Genomic DNA, 20,663 nt, shown 5'->3' with positions numbered 1-20,663 from the left:
AAAGTCATCTTCTCCCTAAAATTTGTTCCCCCAACCTTGTTTACCTAGCCATCCAACTTCAAGGCATTTTTCAATCTTTCATCTCTTATATACGATCGGTTGCCAACTTCTATTGTTTCTCTATCAACAATAACTCTTCACTCTGTCACTTTATTATTAAAATGCATAGCCAATAAGCACCCTATTTCAAGTCCTATGGGTACCTAATAAGCACCCTACTTTAAGCCCTTTGTCTCTTTTACTTTTAATCATAGTAGTAATCTCCAACTTGGTTTTATCTACCTCAGTCTATTTTATTTTCAACAAACTCTTTTCACCATTATTCGAGTAATCTTCATGCACTACTCTGATCACATCATTCTTTTACTCAAAAACCTCTGGGGGTTCCTATTCACATTAAGAAAAAAATCTAGACTCCTAATCCTTGAATAAGACTTTCCATAAGTTAGCACAAACCTTCTCTCTCTCTCTCTCTCAATTCCTGTCAATGTGGACTATTCTCTGTCCATTACTGCTGTCCTACGCCTTTTCTAGCCTCTGTGCCTTCTGTTGGTATAAATTTCAAGCACACAAGAATTACCTAAATATATATTCCTCATGCTCTGTCTCCAAATGAATATAATTCTTCCATGGATATGAGAATCACACAATTTCAGAGACAAAAAGAATCATCTGGTCCAACTCAAACCAGAAGAGTCCCTACTACCTGTGGTCAACTAGTTTTTGCTTCAAGACTTCCAATGAGAAGGAACTCTATACCTCCAGAGGTAATGCAGTCTATTTTTGAATCATCTTAATTGTTAGGAATTGTTTCCTGATAGCAAGGCTAAATTTGCCCCTTGGCAAGTTCTTACTCAGAGCTCCTGGTTCAGCCTTACAAAATCAAACATTTAATACTTTCCTCATGACAGATTTTTCAACTGCGTAATCTGGTTATAATAAAACTGTCTAAAGAACTTAATCTTATGGTTAATTGTTTTAGATTCAATATCAAGAGCATCCTAGTTTTGCAAGCTTTGCAAAAATAACAGTATGCCATGATTACTAACAGAAAACCCTTTTACTCTTTTTCACTGGTCTGTGAGACAACATTAATGTTGCTATCACCCAGGTTTCCAAACCCCCCCGGCCAAAAACAACACCAAGATTCTTTTAAACATCATCCTTTTTTAAGATGAGGAATCATGGCAAGTTACAGTCAAAATTTGGGTGAAAACTAGGAAGAAATAGATCAAAAGAACTATTGGTACAAAAAATTCTAACTCTAAAGTTCTCAGACTTTATCAATTACTTATACTAACAAACTGTTTATTATACAAGGTTAGTTTATACCTGCTTGTATCAAAGATTGTACACTTAGAAATTATTTTTTAAATGAAGTCAGTTAAAATTATTTAAAAATAAAATTCCACAGGGAATCTTTATGAGTAATATCTTACCTTATTTTTCCTGTTATCATTATATTTGATTAGGTCTAAGATAAATGTTAAAACTTCTTTGGGACATAGATTATGAACATCTCTCAAAAGAGCCATAGCAACTGGCATGGTCTATAGGAAAAGAAAAAAAAAACCAATTTTCTCATCATTATAATTCATCACAGATTTAAACAAAAATATTTGTTTGTTCTGATGCTGACACAAAGATTTGGAACAAAGAATTCTGAGGTTTCTCAGAACCTATCCCGAAGTATCCTAATATGAGAGAAAAGAAAACTACAGAAAGCTAGGTGAACGGATCTTTGACTTCCTGGTTTCTATTTCTTGTTGATTGTTCCTAGTCCTCCTTTAATAGAAATGTCTGTCCTCCCCTCACAACTATACAACAACTAAGATTTAGGTTTTAATTTTCTGTACAACTACAAAGAGTGATATTTATTGCTTAAACAATGGTTTTCCACTTTTCTGATCAAGATTTGGAATATTAAATATTTTTTCAATCCTAATAAAATATATTATTTTTGCAACATCAATCGAAAGAGACAAGGGACAAGGTTTTCATTTCATTTTGAGATACCATATCGTATTTATCTGTATCCTCCCCAGTCTTCAAAATAATCAGTATTCAATAGAAATTTGTCAAATTAGAAAGCATTCCAAGGGGGAAAAAAAAAGCTATTATTCATTAAAATAAGGACCAAACTGCATTAGAAGCTTTATAAAAATAAGCCAGACAGTGTATCAAAATGAAGATTACAAATTTTATAGGCAAAATTCTAAAGAATCATTTCCCTCTTCCTACCTACTTTGACTATGGCGATCAATGAAACAAAAAAAACAAAATGGCCTTTGATTTACTTTGTATACTTTTTGCATTTATATATCTGTGTACACCCTGTCTGTAGTTCCCTTCAAGTATAATAGGAGCTCCTTAGAAACTGTTTTATTTCCCCAGTATCTGGAACACAGAAGGGACTAAGTAAATGCTTGCTGAATTGATCACCTCCAAGGCAGATTAAATATCACTTAAAGATAGTACTCATTTAAATTATTAGAGGGCATATTTAGAAGAGGAGATGGCATAAAGGTAAAGATTGTGGTATATTATAGCTAATACATCATCAGAATAGCCTACAACCTATAATGAGTTATAAAGATATCAGTTTAAAACATTTTCAAAAGAAAACTAAAAAATACCTTTTGTAAAAAGTAGCTTTGGAAACTCATGAAGTTGTTTGTTTTCACAATGTTCGGACAAGTCTTACAACAAAACATCCTTGTGAAGAGTGACTTCATGGCAGGAGGTCCTGTCCATGTACTCACCATGGAATTTGCAATCTGCATAATTAGAAAGGAACAAAAGTATATTACTAGCACTGTTGCAAATATATTTGGAGCTGGAAAAGACTGCCTTTTCAAAGTGAAAATGCTACCAATTTTTAAATATCAATTTTTACTACCATGTCAAATAAAACTACATGCTAGAGAATGCAGAAATAATTTCTCTTATGCTTAATAATTACTTCTATTTATCAATTTTTGTTAGCAACAGTATTTTTCTATTAATGCTTCAAAGTCAAGTATTCTATTTATCAAACTAAGTTACTATTGCAAATTTCTGTAATTCTTATGTTCTAAATTTATCAACAACATCCCTTATATATGTAGAGGGGTTTGTGTTGGCAAGAACTGGGGCTACCTCCTTGTGAGAGATGGGTGAATGTGACAGTGACAGAAAGAATCTTAGTGATATGTATATGGAGTAACATAAGGCTACAAAGGCAGTCAGATTGTAGAGAATCTTAAATGCTAGGCTAAAAAATCTATACTTTATTCAGGTGACTACTTATGGTTTTTGAGGAGTGTTGGAAATAGAACAGTACATCAAAATTAACCTGCCAGTGACAATTATGAAGGATTAGAGATGAGATAAGAAAAGTACCACGATAGTTCAGGTGAAGAGTTTTAAGGGCCTAGACTAGGACAGTATCCCCAGCAATGGGAAGAAAGGCAAAGACTCAAGATTTATTTTGTACAAGGAATTAACTGATTGGATATGAGGGGAATGGGGATCAAAGATAACTAAAAACTTCCTTGTAAGAGTGTGTTGGAAAATGGTAGTACCATTAGCTAAACAACAAAGAAAGATCAATAAATTCTGTGCAGAAAATAAAGAATTCAGTTCAGAACACACTGTATCTGAGGCACAGTAGGATAGCCCAATATATCCAGTAGATAGTTGGAAATGAAGGTCTAGGGCTCAAGAGGAGGGCCAGGACAAAAGATAAACTCATTAGATCACAGAGTCTAAGAAAGCAGGGACTGTACCTTATTTAATCACTTTTGTCTCTGTCTGTACCAAATACAATGATCTACATGTAGTAGGTAATTAATAAATCATTAATGAAGTTGATGTATTCCTCATTAACTATGTAGAAACAGAACCAACAATTTATTGTACACAGAACTCTAATGCAAATAATGGACAGAAACAAAGATTTGGGCCTCAGGGCAAGATGTCTTGCACAAAATAACAACACATTCCTTCAATCAGAAAAATATAATTACATAAAGAAATGTTTAAAAAATTATTTTTCCATTGCTTTTAAAATTTTTCTTTGATTTTTTTTGTGCATCTAAACAAAAATTCTTATTCTTTATTATGTAATATTTCTTAGTTCCAACACCTTCTGAACAGACTAGAACTTATTAGTGTGTGCAAATGAAAATGAAATTATAGTTATTATAGTATTATAAATATGAATGATGATGGATTTTAACCGTCTAATGTGAAAGTATGGGTCTGGAAAAGCTAAGGAAATCCTCACCCAAGGTACATTTACCTCTCTATATTAAAAAGAAAAAACTGTTTTTAGGTCTATAAAACATATAATATGTGGAAAAATTTCTTGTTTCAAAATCTAACATTTCAATTTTGACAATTGCAAGTTTTCTCTGGTATCCTTTTTTCAAACTAAAGTAATACCATTTTCAAATCAGTAACATTAACAGTACTTGGCAAAAGTTTTTGAAATAGTGTATCAAGAGAATTTTTAAATTATGATAAAAAAACTGAACATAAGTCAAAATTTTTTTTTATTTCTATGTTAAAAAGTCTCACCTTTGCAAGACAAAAGCAAGCCAGCATTCTTACTCGGTAGAAACACTGTTCTTGCTCCAATATATCTGTCAGAGCAAGTCTGGATGCTGGAGTGGGAAATTTTTCCAAAGCTAAAATGGATTCCTCCTGTGCGACTACATCTCTTTCATATCGAAGTTGATACTGCCACATGAAATCAGACTGCTCAAACTCGACCTTCCTCAATACTGACATATCTGGATCTATTCTTATCCACAGCAAAGGAGAATCAGCACTAAGCAAAAAGATAGAAATAAACACATTTTCTTAAAGTTACAATCTGATAAAGTTAAGAGACATTAACAAACCAGAAGTGCCTTTTAACAAAGGTATTTTAGAAAAATTCAGAATCCTGAGTTTGCCATATAAACACACTTTAAACATATCCCATATCAATGGTATTGGAAGTAAAATGAATCATCTTATCACATATACAAAAGGGTCCTTCCATTTCCAAGCCCCTTCAGGCCTTCACTTCCATACTAAAACTGCAAAGAGAAGACCAATTGTTATGAAGTTTTATGTTGTGTACAAAAATGACTGAGCCCACATTCTTCACAAAGCCAGGTAACTGAATGTGGCAACTATTACCATCTTTCTGGATTCTAGTTTACTAAGAAGTGAAAGGTTCTTTTTTATTTAAGTAACTGCTTTAGCTGTTACAAAAATCACACAGACATCACCTTTACTCAAATCAAAGTGATAATCTGGCACCAAAAGTATTTTTAGTGGGGTGGCTAGGTAGCGCAGTCAATAGAGCACCGGTCCTGGAGTCAGGAGGACCTGAGTTCAAATCCAGCCTCAGACACTTAACAAACCAACTAGCCGTGTGACCTTGGGCAAGTCACTTAACCCTAATTGCCCCCCCCCAGGCAAAAAAATAAAAAAAAAGTATTTTTAACTTACAAGTTTTAGTATGCAACCACAGGTGCTTTTTAAAATATGGGAAAGAAGACTAATTAGACAAAAAAAAATACTAGAATCAATTAGTGTAAAATAAAACCATAAAAGAATAGCTAGAAGTTAGTTTCTGTTACAATTCAGGCGATCATTATATGTTTAACTCCATAGACAAAATAAATATGGATACCGACACAACTTTTGCATCAAATTATTAACTTACTCCATTGCAGAAAGATCCATGTCAACTTCTTCACCGTTCATCAATGGAATTTTTTTCTTTTTATTCCTATATGGGAAAAAGAAAATAGTTAAAGGTTAAGGTGACAAACTATTTCTGATCAACTATTTGATCGGTCATTTTTTATCTATGTATACAACATTCTACATACAATCTATGTAGAATACATAACTGACAAAATTGGTGCAAATAGCAATATCTTCTAGATAGTAAGCTTCCACAGAGCGTGTAGTATACATTTATTAATTCATTAAGCATAATGCCAACAAGGTATCTCCTGAAGGTAGATATTAAAAAGATTTCTAACAGTGACACTAGAGAAAATAACTTGAAAGAAATGAGTGGTAAATTCTAATGCAGAAGAATCTACCTGAAAAAAGCTGTGTCCTAATACACAGACTCAGTTCAGTTAGGAGATATTAATAATTCTGATTTCTTATATGGCTTACATGTTTCTCATCTCAAAACTGAGGAAAATATTAATTGACAAAAGGACTATACGAAGTATGTAAGATGTACAATTTTATTTTCCTCTCCCCTGAAATCCAAATCTCCAAATAAACTACTGCTAATATAACTATGACCTTGGCTAAACGTAAGACCTTTTACCAAAAATTTTATAATCTCAATCGAAGTAAGTAGGGCTGGAACAAAAAATGCAACACAAATGTCATTATGCAAATGAATGCGTTATTAAAAAAAGTGGAAATCTAAGGTTTTAAACACTTGAAATATACAGAAGAGGTAAGACTTTTTTCAGTACCAGAACCTTCCTATTTGCATGATCTTGGGCAAGTCTCTTAACTTCCTAGGGTCTAAGTTACCTCCACTGTAAAGCGAAAACAGCTGGATTAACTGACCTTGGAGGCCCCTTCCAGGTCTAAAGTTATGACCCTATGATCCTGAGAAAGAATTATGTCATGTCTTTGAGAGTTTTCAGGCATTATTAAGTCAATGGCTGTAGGAATATAGGGACAGAGACAAAGTTCATATGGGAAAAGCTGTGGGGGTTTTAAAAATTATTATTAAGTTTTATGTTTTCACACCACATTAATTTCTCCTCCCTAATGAGTCCTCTCTTGTAATAAAAATTTTTAAAAGACAAAGGAATTAGGTCAGCAAAACCAAACAACACCTTACCTGTTTCTGACAAGAATATGTAGGACAAGAATGCTGTCCAACTTAATTGATATGGAAGTTAGTCCCCTACCTCTATGATCAAAGGAATAAAGTATATCTTCTCAAGGCTCTAGAGTCACAATTGGTTATTATAATTACACTGCATTTACTTTCTTTTTATTATTCTTTTTGTCTGCATAATTGTAATTGCTGTTTACATATTTTCTACCTGGTTTGCTGGGACTTTCCATAATCCATAGCTATATCTTATTGCCACATACTTATATACTGTCCACAAGTCTGAGCCTTATTCTATTTTTGTAGCTTTATCTCAATCCTCTTCTTACTGTAATTTTAATAAACTCTCCCTAGTCAGTCCTTTGCATAAAATAATAGAAGCCAGTCACACCTGTCTTCTTTAAATCTGTTCTTAGTCTGAAATTATTTAAATTTCTGTGACCAAAAAGCATCTCTTTTCTATTTCCTTATTCCATATAAATGTTAATTTAAAAAAAATAAATACAATCGTATTCTGAGAGTAGCACACAGAAAGGAAGTCTGATAATGTTATAATGAAATAAAATATAATCTATACTAATTTGTTTCCTTTATTGAAAAATATAATCCAAGCAAAAGTATTTAAACTCTTCATTTTAAGTTCGGAAATTAAATATAAATGTTGGCAATGTGTATGTTAATACCTACCTTCTGCTTTTAGAATGGCAGGGTATATCATGTTTAAGACTGTTTTCTTCAATCTGCAGGGTGTGATTAAATGATCCATCTAGCTCTTGCACTGTCACTTTAAGAGGGCCCTTTAAAAAGAAGACACATTGTTCAATGACAGTTTTGCTTAAAAAAAAAAAAACATGTCTAAATATTTATCAAGACTTTACCTCTTTTTTAAAGATTCATCAGAGTAAGACCCTTCCAACAAGGAAACTCTGTATAACTGTTCTGTTCCCCACTTAAAAAGTTTGAGATTTGCCTGGGGCACTTACAGATCAAGTGACTTATCCAGAATCACACAGCCAGTATAAAGACATAAAAGAATATACAATTTATGTCTAGAGTCCTATAAAGGCTTTTAGAAAAAAAATCTTACCACATATTTCTGGGTTCCAGGAGAGGTATAATCTTGCTTTATTTCTAATTCAAGAACATTTCGTTTTCTGTTGAATGCAAAACTTCCATAAAATTTTACCACCCCACTCTGGTCTCTGAAAATTATATAGGAAAACTTCAAGGGAAAATGACCATAAACTAAACAAAAATAAATAATTACCCTTCTTTTAGCAGGGCTCCAATCCATCCTTAAAGAGTTATAGCATACTTTATTATATATCAGGTGGCAAAATATTCTAAATGTTTCCCAAAAATGTTTCCTCAGGCTAACAAAGGATTCCCAAAGAGTAAAAAAGAAATCTGCATTTTGGGAGAACCAAAATTATACTACCAGACTACTAATATAAAATAACAATACTTAAAAATACAATCCTCCAACATACCATTCAAGTCATACCAAAAGGCTATTAATGATAGAATGATTTACTAGAAACCATGTCTGAAAATGTACCAAACGACAGCCCTTTCCGAGTTATCCTAGAGATCCCTCTAGTGGAATTTCTTTCCTAATCCCACTTTAATTCTTTTAAACTTTTTAACTGATTAAAGAGTACTGCATCCCCATGCCAGGTGCAAAATTGAAATGATTACTAATTAATTTACTCTATGAAAGAAATTTAATAACAGTTCATGATTATCTCGAATACCGCTTAGTATTTAGTCATTTCAGAACCTTCTTTCTAAGTAATGTCAAAGATTTTCCCCACACATTTTTAAAGTACCCATAACTGTTGAAAAGGATACACCCATTGCTTTATTAAAGGCTGGATGTCTTTGCCAGAGACATTGGAGATGGATTTTAAAAACCCAGATGTGGAAACCAACATCTGACTCCACATGTGTGACTGGAACTTCTGAGATGAAGCTGTACTGGCCAAACTCAGCAATTTGTTAAAAACCTATAAAATAAAACTACTAATCAGAAGGTTTAAATGATATAAAAGGAACTTTTTAATCCTATACCCACTTTACCATGTATCACTTCAATACTTCAAGGGCCTGTATATTTCACTGGGGTAGGAGCATCCTTCTCAGTAATGCAGATCTTAGCTCATCTATAACTTGGTAAATGGTTTACAAGAGTAGCCTTAACTCAAAAATTCATCTTCCTTTGGCCAAACTGATGGTGAGATTATCCAAAACAAAAATGAGAAGTCCTTGGACCAGTCCATTAAGGACCCAACACTGGAAGTCTTTCCAGGGTCTCCCCCAGTTTGCATTCTACTGGCACAACCTATAAGAACTAGGGTGATATCTAGGCCCCAAGGAAATAGCAAAGCACGAGAACAGTAAAAGAGGGCTTTATTGCTTCTTTAGATAATTTTCATCAAAATAATGAAAATCACTTTACACCATCATGAATGAAGCATGTGACACATACTAAATTATTGATATATATATACATATATGTATGTATATAAAATATGTCAAAATGTATAAAATTCAAATCTTTCATATTAGAATAAAGATGAAATCACATTCTTGGGAGTTTAAACAAAATGTGTATGAAAAATCTGACAAACATAAGCATTATTTATATTTCATAAAAATTAAGCTTGTTGAGAAGATAATGATTACTATGGGCAAATCTATTCCTATCTCTGGATCTCAGTTTTCACCTATATTATATGGATGGCCTAGCTCACAAAGGAATTGTCTCTAAGGCTTCTTCCAATGCTAGCAATGAATAATCTCATGAGTTTGTTTCTTATGCTACCTGAAAAATGTATGTATAGACCGACCATTCTTAAAGAAAAGCTGAAAATATTCATTTGGATTCAAGGCCATACTAAAGTAGAGTCATTCATCATGGCCAATCCTTCAATTAATATTTCCACTCTTTATACTCCAAAGGCAAGGCAAAACACAAGGAAAGTTCATGAGAAGTGAACAGAAAAGGATACAGAGGTACAAAAAAGCAGAGGTCACTGGAGATAGATAATTTACATAACAACACCATATGGTGATTCATAATAGCTCAGATTTATATGACACTTTATAGTTTTAATGTGCTTAACTCACACAAAAATCCTCTGGAAATAAACAAACAGTATCTCCATTTTACATTTGAGCAAACTGAGGCTCCTGGAAATTTAATGACTTGCCTAAGGTCACTTAGGTGTAGAAACTAAGATTCAAGCCCAGGGGTGCTGACCCCAACTCTGTTGCTCTTTCTACACTATCAGAATGCTTGTGAGCAAGATAACAAAGTTAAGAACTTTGTAATCACGTACAAGAGAATAGTGCTGGACTGGTATCTGTCACCACTTTGCTGTGTGACCTTGGGCAAATCAGTTAAACAGTCTATGGGTCAGTTTCCTCTTCCAAAAGATGAGGTATTTAGGAAAGATTAACATTCTCTCCTGCTCTGAAATTCTATGATTCTGATTGTATTTACATAAAATATTGACTGAAACATGAGGCAGGAATTAGCAAAAGGCTCCACTCTACCTCCCAAAAAGTATGTGTTTTTTTTTTAACAACAGTTACTGATGGCATTTAAAATCTGTCAAAACATTATCACATTACTGACATTATCAACATTCCATGTAATGCCTCAAAACTGATTAGAGAATAAAATTATGCATTTCTTTAACATTTTTACTGTGAAAGAATTTTAACATGAATGTTCCTTTTATCTTCACAATAATCCTATAGTAAGTAAAGGCAATGGCTGTTGCAAAGCATAGATTTTTGCCAGTGAAGATGCAAAGCCTGAGAATGTGGTGGATTCTCAATCATTGGAGGTGTTCAAGTAAAAGGCAAATACCATTTATCAGATATTGTAGAACGTATTCCTACTTAGAAAATAAAGTCCATAAAATGCTTTAACAACTACACTTAGAAATCCTTTCCTATTGTGAGTCTATGATAGGAATGGTTATCTTCAAGTGCAACTTCTATCTCACAGTGCAAAGATTTTTTTCCCAAAAAAGAAATTTACATATATAGCAATTCATCAAATTCATAAATGCATTAATCCACTTACCTGAAGCATGAACTCCATACTTATTCTATTTTCAATTAACCTCATTACAAGGTGAGCTTTACACTGGAACATAGTATAATACTCCCAGGAAAGAGTATGTGGGTGCTTTATTGAAAAATGTAGATGTGAAGCTGGACTACAAATAAATAATAGAGTTTTATATTTTAAAAACATAAATTGTACAATACATTACAATAATAAGTTGACAACTACATAGGAAGGGCTACGTCAAAAAATAGAATATAATTTCATTTGGATAACAGAGTAGGTAAGCAACTATATGGTATTAGTGGAGTCCATTTTATTTATCTGCCATAGTGATGGTTATCTTAAGTACCAAGGACCCAGAAAAACAAGATATGCTATGTTAACAACATAGGTGATTCTGATTTAAAAAAAAAAAACTTTCTTTCTGATTTTGTAATTCTAAGGTGGCACAGGCGGTATCTCTTATATCACTGAAAACTCACTCTAACATAACTCTGTCTAGAGTTACTCAGATCACCAATTTAAAATTACATTTTTAGTAAAATCCTTGGCAATCATTTGCTTCAATAACTCAGTTAAAGTTTTAAACTAGGATTAGATAGTGGAATCTACCCTAACATCAGGAAATGGTGGAAACAGAAGTAAATAAAAGGAGCTATACTTTTGTTTTGGGTTTTTTTTGCGAGGCAATCAGGGTTAAATGACTTGCCCAAAGTCACACAGGGTAGTTAGTATAAAATGTCTGAGGTCATGTTTGAACTGAGGTCTTCCTGACTCCAGGGCTGGTGCTCTATGTACTGTGCCACACGACCCCAGAGGCTATATTTTTCAAATAAATAATAACACTCATTTAAAAAGAAAAAACATTTTATTTTCTCTTTTTTCATTCAAAATAGTATTTTACAATCATACTAATAACAGCAAAAAAACAAGGACTAATGAAAATGAAACCAATAGAAAATGAAAGATTACTCATGTGCTTGAGGATCATTATTACATGTTACTACTCTGCCTTGGGATTCAATTCTCACCACACATACAGAACATACTAATGATCCAATAAAACATAGCTTGTAACAACTTATTGCTAAATAAACATACTTATCCTTCTCTTTTCCTCCACCAAATATTGGATGTAGTAAAACTCCACCAGTTTTCAGTTCATATGCCACTATTTGGTCCAACTCCTAAACAGTATAAAATAAAAATGGATCATGAGGAATAATTGTTTTTATATAAAATATCAGACTTGTGTAATAATCTTTAATTTCCTGGAATCATAATATAAAATTTTCAAAACAAACATTTCATAAAAATGTTATTCTCCAGAGAAAACAAAAGTAAATAAAATAAAATATAGACAGCAATACATTAGAGGCAAAAAAAGAATTTTCTCCAATTTGTATGTTTAGGACTCACAGTGGCCTGGCAAAATTTTCTCTTGGCCCTAACCACCCTCTATGACTGTTTAAGTAAACATTTTCTCCTTCTTTTCCATATCTTCTGGAGGAGGAACTTTAGAGCAGTCAGAAAGAAGAGAAAGGGGTTATTTTTGTGTTTGTCTCCTCTATTAGACTATGAGCTCCTTGAAAGTTTTTTTTATCTTTTTTTTATCCCCAGTGCTTCACATAAGGCCTAACACAAATTAAGCATTTAATAAAAATGCCTGTTAACTCATCATATGAACAACTATTTCAATTCAATAATAAGAGAAATGCAAATTAAAATAATTTTGAGGTTTCACCTCATAGCCCTCAAAGCAGCAAAGATGATTAAAACCAGAAATATTATCTTGCAAATTACCAGGTAATTTAGGCATACTAATACACTGCTGGTAGATATGGGCACAACTGTTCTAAAAAAACAATTTGGAATTATGCAAGAAAAGTCACTATGCTATTATTTACATGCACTGATCCTAATACTGGCCAGAAGTCCTAAGAAGGTCTAAAACAGAAAGGTCTTATATATACATCAAACATTCATAGCAGCACTTTTTTTTTTTAAGCAATTGGGGTTAAGTAGCTTGATCAAGGTTACATGGCCAGGTGTTTCTGGGTGGGTGCTAAGTGTCTGAGCCCGGATTCGATCTCCAGGTCATTCCAACATTGGAGCCAGTGCTCTTACTCACTGTGCTACCTGGCCGGCCCCATAGCAGCACTTTTTATGGGAGTAATAAATGGGAAACAAAATAGGTATTCAACAATTTGGGAACAGATAAACAAACTAGCATTTGAATACAATGGAATATACTATTCACAATAAGAAAGAATTCAAAGAAATATTAAAATTTGAATGAATTGATACAAATAGAACCAATAGAACCATATATACAAATGACTAAAATAATGTAAATTTAAAATAGTACTAAAAAGCAGGTTAACTCTAACTATACTGACTAATTTTGGTCCCAAAGCAGAAGAGCTTATAAGCCTTCTTCCTCTAAAGGGAAAGGAAATTCCGGATGTAGAACGTGGCATGTGTTGTGTAACATGCAGTTACAATGTCAATTTTGCTTATTTTTTTTACTTTGTTACAAGGTAATGTTTGAGGGTGATGGATATGTAGATATTTTTCATAGATATATGCATATATATGCATATATATGAGTATTACTGAAGTGTAATGTCAAGAGGCAACAATAAAGTTTAAAAATATTTTTAATAATTCTTCAGTCCTACTTCACAGTGACACAGGAAATGTCTGAGAAATATTTTAATGACAAAATCATCATAACTATGATGTACACTTAAGCATAGCATCAACAATGCGCTAACTGCTGACAAAATGAAAAGCAAAGGATTCCAATCCCAAATGTTGGAATTTATTTTAGTTTCTGTGGCAACTGATCTTAGGTCTGATTACCTGCTGTGAGCAACATGAAAATATACTATTCTCACATAAAATTTGTGGTAACATTCCAAGTACCAGATCAAGAGTCATATAAATGATCCTACATGTTATATCTCAAAATGTACCATAATCTGACATTTTATGGAAAAGGGCAACCATAAATTATCAAATAGTATATGTTATTATAAATATGTTCAAAAATTAAAAATAAAAAAAATTTTGAGGCTTTTCAATAAGAAAATGAGAAGGCTGAGAGGGAACACAATAGAGATCATATAATGTAAAGTATTCATGGACTTATTTCTTCATCAAATTCTAAAATACTGGAATAATGGAACACCATTTGAAACTCAATCAAGGTAAGTTTCAAACTAGTAAGAAGTACCACTTTCCAGAAGAGAAATTAACCTTATCTAGCTCCATATTCCAAGAATTAGTACTGTCAGTAAAGAGAAATGAACTCATTTGTCCAAATAAATGTCTGGACAAATTTATCAATCACAGAATCATTACTGGCTATTAAGATATGCTAAGATAGATCTCATTTTTAAGGCTGATGTTGGCAAGAATGACCAGATACTTACACGGAAAGTCCCAGGGATTTGACAAACCTTAGCAATTTTTGTGTTGCTATGAATTAAAATTATAAAGTAACACAAGCAGATTATGAACACTGTTCTTAAGTTGCAAAAATAAAGGTTACTTTATTGCTTGGATATGAAGAGAAAAATAATTGCTTTTCAGAGGTTCAAATGGATAATTTACAAGTATTAGGTATATGTAAGCACCCAACAAATAATAAAGTTAATTATGATGTTACTACCTCTTTGATCCAGTGGCGGTACTCATTAACACCAAAGGTTTTTTTCATCCAAAGTCCATAGATATAACCTGAAATTCCTTTCAGTACCCACTCATCAGACCTGAATAAAAGTAAAAATATTAATAATTCTCCTTATCATACAAACTGCTTAAAAAATCATATAACTTCAATATAGAATAAGAGTTTTATAGCTGAAAGGGACTTCCTCAATTTATAGATGAAGAAGGATAAGTGTCTTTCCTAGAGTGAAACACTCAACGAGGGTAGAGTAAGACAAGGACTAAAGTGACATTTTTCTTCCCAGTCCAGGTCCATATCTATTATGCCATACTGTTTGAAGGAACAGGAACCTAATTAATTCCATCAATACACAGAAATCAAGTGTGTCCTATGGGCCAGGCACAAAGAATAACAAGGGGAAAATTAAATAATGCTTACTCTAAAGGAATTGACATTTTACAAGGGAAAATAACTTGTCTACTGAGAAGTAAATACAAAATATGCACAAAGTAAATACAGAGTAGTTTCTGAGGAGGTAAGAAGTCAACTATGGATTCTTGGGAGATAGAAATGAGAAGGCAAGTATATTCCAGGCATTGGGAACAGGTTGGGCAAAGGCAGAGAGGCAAGAGATGAAGTGTCACGGGTGGGGTACAAAATTGTCTAATGTAAATAAATTACCAATCCTTTTTTATGAAACTAACCTAGAAAAAAAGGACCTGTGGTAAGAAGCAACCATCACTATTTTGGAAATATCAAATAATCTAAAGTCAGTCTAATTCTTTTCTGTAACCAAGTGAGAAACACTGTATACAATCCTGGATTTGAGTAACTTTGTTTCACCACTTAATATTCTGAAAAGCAAAAAAAGCCAGTTTATAGAACTATACTCTATACAAATACACGCTGAAAGGGTGCAGACATTAATAGTTACTAGTGACTAGGCATGGACATGGGAAGACATCTCAAAGGAATGGCAGATTCCTGCACCTAGAATTACTATCTAAATAAGAACATGAATCAAAGACATGCAAGTATGCATTCAGTTCCTACATGACCTAAGCTGGTTAGAGTTGCTTAAACCTTTGAAGACAGGAAAACTCACTCATGTCCGTTTAACAGGGAACAGGAACTATACCTATGATTTCACCAGTACAGAGAATTTCTGGTGAGGATATGCCTTATACCCAATGCAGCTGGCACCTCCTCTGCAACTTACAAGTTCTCTGAGTTGCCTGGATCACTAAGAGGTGAAGTTATTTGCCCAGGGTCACACCAATGTATATGCAAGGACGTGAATCCAGCCCACGGTTTCATGACTTCAAGGCTAGTTCTCTATCTGTTATGTGATATTGCTTTTCTGTGAGCTCAATACATTAAAAAAATGGTCTTTCATGAAAAAAGATGAATATACCAAAATTAGTACCAGCAAACAGCCAATTAAAAGTATCAATAAAGGAATGGAAGTATCAATAAAGAATGGAATTGGGGATGTTTAAAAAGAAAAAATCATTTCTTATTTCAAAAATATCTGAAGTTGGGGCGGCCAGGTAGCACAGCTAGTAAAAGTACCAGCTCCAGTGTCAGGATGACCTGGAGATCGAATCCCAGGCTCAGACACTTAGCACCCACCCAGAAACACCTGGCCGTGTAACCTTGAGCAAGTTACTTAACCCCGATTGCTTAAAAAAAAAAAATCTGAAGTTATTATGAACACTCAACTCTTTATGACACATCAGTAAGCTAGAAAAAAATGGGTTTAATAAAAGAAGAATTATTGCATTATGAACTGATTTAACACTAAAATTGGCTATGTGAAGAAGACTGAAGTTCCATCCACCGATTTTTCAACAAAAATCTGTCTGTTGTGTGTAAAGAAAGCACTGTTGAACATTACAGGGAAAACAAAGATGAGGAAGGCCTTATAGCACAGCTTTGCATTATCTTGCAATCTTGTAGAGGGCATCATATAAGCATACAAAAGAAGGTTAAACAATAGAAGTAGCATGAGCAAAGTCCTATAGGGTTTGGAGCAGGGTTAGAACCTGCCTAGTTGAAGGTGAAGAGTTCATAAGATTTAGAAGTGTAAGAGGCCTTAAAAGTCATCTAGCTCTGACTCATTTGTCTTTATGGAAACAGACCCCAAAGGGCTAAGTGCCTTACCCACAGAGTAGATAGAAGTGTCAGAACCTGAGCCAAGATCCTCTGTCTTCAAACCTAGCATCTTTCCCCTGGCCACAGTGCCACTAATATGATATGGTTTGAAAGATGGGCAAGATTTCAGTAGGCAAATACATACAGAAATCAGAACGTCAACAAAGGTGGCAAGATGGGAAATGTGGTAGGTGTGTTTGTGGGGGGGGGGGGGATGGAGTTCAGTCTGGCTAGAATGAAAGGTGTCTACAGGAGTTGCAGTAAGATTCAAGAGACTATAAGCAAGGCCAGAGTGAGAAGTCATACTAAGGAATTTGGATATTATTGGGTAGCAATGAGGGGCCACTGATTTTGAAAGGAAAATGAGATAATCAGATCAATGCTTTTAGGGTATCAATTTGATAGTAGTGTAGTGTGTCAAATGAAACAAAGACAAGGAAAGGATGGAAATGGAAGAATTTTGACAAACCTAAAAAAGAAGGACTTGGCAACTAAATTCAATCAATTCAAAAAACAATACTAAATTATATGCAAGGCAATATGTTAAGCATCAGGATACAAAGACAAAAATGAAACAAACCTTGCTATTAAGAGATAGGGATGCAATATGCACAAAGATAAGTAATACAAGGCAATTTGAGGAAGAAGAAAGCACTAATAACTTCGGAAGGTTTCTTAGAAAAGATGACACCTGAAGCAATCCTTGAAGAAAATAATTCTTACAGGCAGAGATAAAAATGGCTTCCTTTCCAGGCACTGGGGGGGGAGAGGAAGAAGAGGGGCCAAAAGCTTGTATAAACAAAGTGAGATAGGAGGCAGCATGTCAAATTTGGTGAACGAGTAGCCCAGTTTCACTGGAACATAGTATGAATGGGAATATTGTGACATAAAGCTGGAAAGGCAGGATGGAGCTAGATTGCATAAGCCTTTAAATGTCAGGCTAAAGAAATATGTATTTTATTCTAGAGGCAAAAGGAAACCACTGGAGATTACTGATCAAGAGAAGGTTATAATCTTCCATATCTTAAAAGGTTACTATGAGAGTTATATGAATGTGTCAAACAAGGAGAGGAAGGAAAGACAATCAGAAGGGTATTACAATATTTCAGGTAACAGATGATGAGGACCTATACAAGGGTAGTAGCTGAATAAGTGAAAGATAGTGGATGCAAGAGATGTGGAAAGAAAACAGAGAGTTGGCAACAGACTGCTTTCAAGGAATAAGGGAAGAAAATCTAAGGTAACTCCAAGTTTATAAACTAAAATAACTAAGACAGTGGTGACTAAAGAAGGGGGATGTTTGGAAGTGGTATGGGTTTGAGGGAAGGGGGAGAAGCAACCACTGTTATGAACACACTGAATGGAGATGTAGATGTCACATCACAGCAGAGGTGTCCAGCAAATAGCATGTATTTTGAAAATGTAGATTAGGGCTGGATAAGCAGATTTGGAAATTATCTGTATAGTAAAAATTAAAGAGAAGCTGATGAGATCACCAAATTTTTGGGTGAGGAACTTGCAAAAGAGACTAAGAAGTATAAATAAGATTAGTTAAGAAGAGAATCAGGAGTAACCACTATTAAAGTCAAGAAAAGAAACTGTATCCAGGAAAATAGTACCAATAGTAGCAAAAACTGCAAAAAGGTCAAGGAAGATAAAGACAGAGGAAAGGGCACAGAACCTAATGGTTAACATCACAAGTGAATTTATGTAAAGATTTACATGAACTGATGTATAAAATAAACACAACAATATACACAATGACTACAACAACATAAATAGGGAAACAATTACAAGAAAAATAACTCAACAAGCATTTATCAGTCATCTAGTATGTGCCAGGCACTAGGAATTCAAGTAAAAAGGAAACAAAGTCTACTCTCAAAGAGTTTACTTTGAATTCAGTAAGACAACATATACATACAGAAGTATATGGATCCAGGGGTAGGGACTGGACCTATGATTTCACTGGAATCGAAAACTCCATGGTGAGAAAATCTCTCTATCAACATAAGCTGGTTTCTTCCTCTGCAATTTAGAGTATTAGAGAATTGCCTAAAACACTTAAAGAGTTAAGTAAGTTGCCCAGGGTCAAACAGTCAATCAATATGTGTGAGAAGCAGAGCGTGGTGTAGATCTTCCTGGCCTCAAAGACTGCTCTCTCTATATTACTCCATGTTGCTTCTCCATAAGTATATATAGAATAAATATAAAGAAAATAAATACAAAACTGTCTAAAATCTGGATAGTTAAGTGATGTGGCAAGAGTATTTGGAGGTAGGGGCAGGAGAGAATTAATACAGAAGGTTATGCTAGAAGGAAGAAAATGATTTTACGAGGAATGAATTCCAAGGATAGGGGAAACAGACAATGCAAAGATACAGACTGAAGAGATGGAAGACCACATGTGACGGACAGAGTAGGCCAGTTTTACAGAATTGTGGAGCTCAGGAAAAGAAATATTGTTTAATGAGGCTGGGAAGAAGGTATCCTAGGGTCAGACTGTGAAGGGCTTTAAAAACCAGTTTGTATTTTATCCTAAAAGTAAATGGAGTTTACTGAGTAGGGAAATAACATGGTCAGATCTGTGTTTAACGAAAATTGCTTTCGAAGCTTTGTGAAGGATGAACTGAGGTAAAAGGAGAAACTGTAAAAAGAAGTATTGGCTGATGTGTGGGCCAGTTTTGCAAAACTGTTCTTTTAATCTCCTCCTTATTCTTTGTTATAAGGCATGGCTCTCTAGGATGGGGGTAGGACATATTTGGAAACAAAGGTAGCAATTCTAGGAGTTGGGAGGTAAAAAGACAAGGAACTAAGTAGAATAATCACTTGTTCAGAGGGAGCATGGTGCAGTGGACTGAAAACTGCCCGTGGAGTCAGAAGACCTAGCTCTGAATCCTAGTTCTATCACTTCTCTACTCCTCAGCTCCCCCACCTGCAAAATGAAGATAACAAGACTTCAGTGATGTTTGTGAGGAAGAGGGAATGGGACTGGATCTGTACTTAGCACAGAAAACTCCTAGGAGAGAAAACTCCCTCTATTGATGCAGGTAGCACTTTCTTTTAACATAGTCTTAGAGGGCTGCCTAGAACAGAGAAGTTATCCATATGACTTGCTCCTGAGTACAGCCAGGACCAGAATACAGTGAAGGAGGAAAATGTTTACTAAAATAAATGAAAATATAAAACAATGTAGTTTTCTCAGTCAATAAGCAGTTCAAAGAGAACTGTATCTATCTGAGTTTGCCATTGCTGCCCTTGAGAAATGAAAGGTTAAGCAACTTGTCCAGAGTCACAGAGCCAGTATGTGTGAGAAGCAGGACCTGAACTCAGGTCTTCCTGGCTTAGAGGTCAACTGATCCATTATGTTAAAATGCCTCCTCTTTTGTGAGGAAAATATGCTGTTGTGTTCAGCCATTTTTCAGCCATACTCTTCATGACCCCATTTGGCGTTTCTTGTCAAAGAAATGGAATGATTTGCCATTTCCTTATTCACCTCATTTTACAGTTGGGGAAACTGAGGTAGAGTTAAGTGTCCAGGGTCAAGCAGCTATTAAGTGTCTGAGACCACATTTGAACTAAAGAGGAATATTCCTAACTCTAGGACCAGCATTCTATCCACTATGCTAGCTGGCTGTCTTACCCAGCAAAGCTCATTTTATAGTTCACAAGGTTTTACCTCATAATTTCAACAACCCTGTGACATAAGTAGTGCAAACATTTGTTCCTATTTTACAGATAAAAGAAAAACAACACAAAAACTAAGGCTCAAGGGGCGGCCAGGTGGCTCAGCAAGTAAGAGCACCGGCTCCAGTGTCGGGATGACCTGGATGGTATCCCAGGGTCAGACACTCAGCACCACACCCAGAAATAACTGGCCGCGTAACCTTGAG

The 20,663-nt window shown here is 34.4% G+C and overlaps 1 protein-coding gene across 4 annotated transcripts in view; it reads right to left on the bottom strand.

Moving 5' to 3' along the window:
* Nucleotides 1-20,663, bottom strand: part of TAF2 (TATA-box binding protein associated factor 2) — an 88,406-nt gene that overhangs the window by 44,595 nt on the left and 23,148 nt on the right. For all 4 annotated transcript variants that reach the window (XM_069081009.1, XM_069081010.1, XM_069081012.1 and 1 more), the window contains exons 9-18: nt 14,617-14,716; nt 12,042-12,127; nt 10,953-11,088; nt 8,708-8,862; nt 7,944-8,058; nt 7,544-7,653; nt 5,702-5,767; nt 4,561-4,813; nt 2,637-2,777; nt 1,440-1,550 (exon numbers count right to left, since the gene is read on the bottom strand). In XM_069081009.1, the coding sequence (XP_068937110.1) occupies nt 1,440-1,550; nt 2,637-2,777; nt 4,561-4,813; nt 5,702-5,767; nt 7,544-7,653; nt 7,944-8,058; nt 8,708-8,862; nt 10,953-11,088; nt 12,042-12,127; nt 14,617-14,716 (1,273 nt within the window). The remainder of the gene's footprint in view (nt 1-1,439; nt 1,551-2,636; nt 2,778-4,560; nt 4,814-5,701; nt 5,768-7,543; nt 7,654-7,943; nt 8,059-8,707; nt 8,863-10,952; nt 11,089-12,041; nt 12,128-14,616; nt 14,717-20,663) is intronic.

This window comes from Petaurus breviceps, unplaced genomic scaffold (genome assembly GCF_028583685.1).
Source record: "Petaurus breviceps papuanus isolate PSGF00001 unplaced genomic scaffold, PetGlider_PUasm1.0 98, whole genome shotgun sequence".
Lineage (NCBI taxonomy): Eukaryota > Metazoa > Chordata > Mammalia > Diprotodontia > Petauridae > Petaurus > Petaurus breviceps.
Note: the sequence above shows the minus strand (reverse complement) of the source record. Positions and strands in the feature narration are given on the sequence as shown.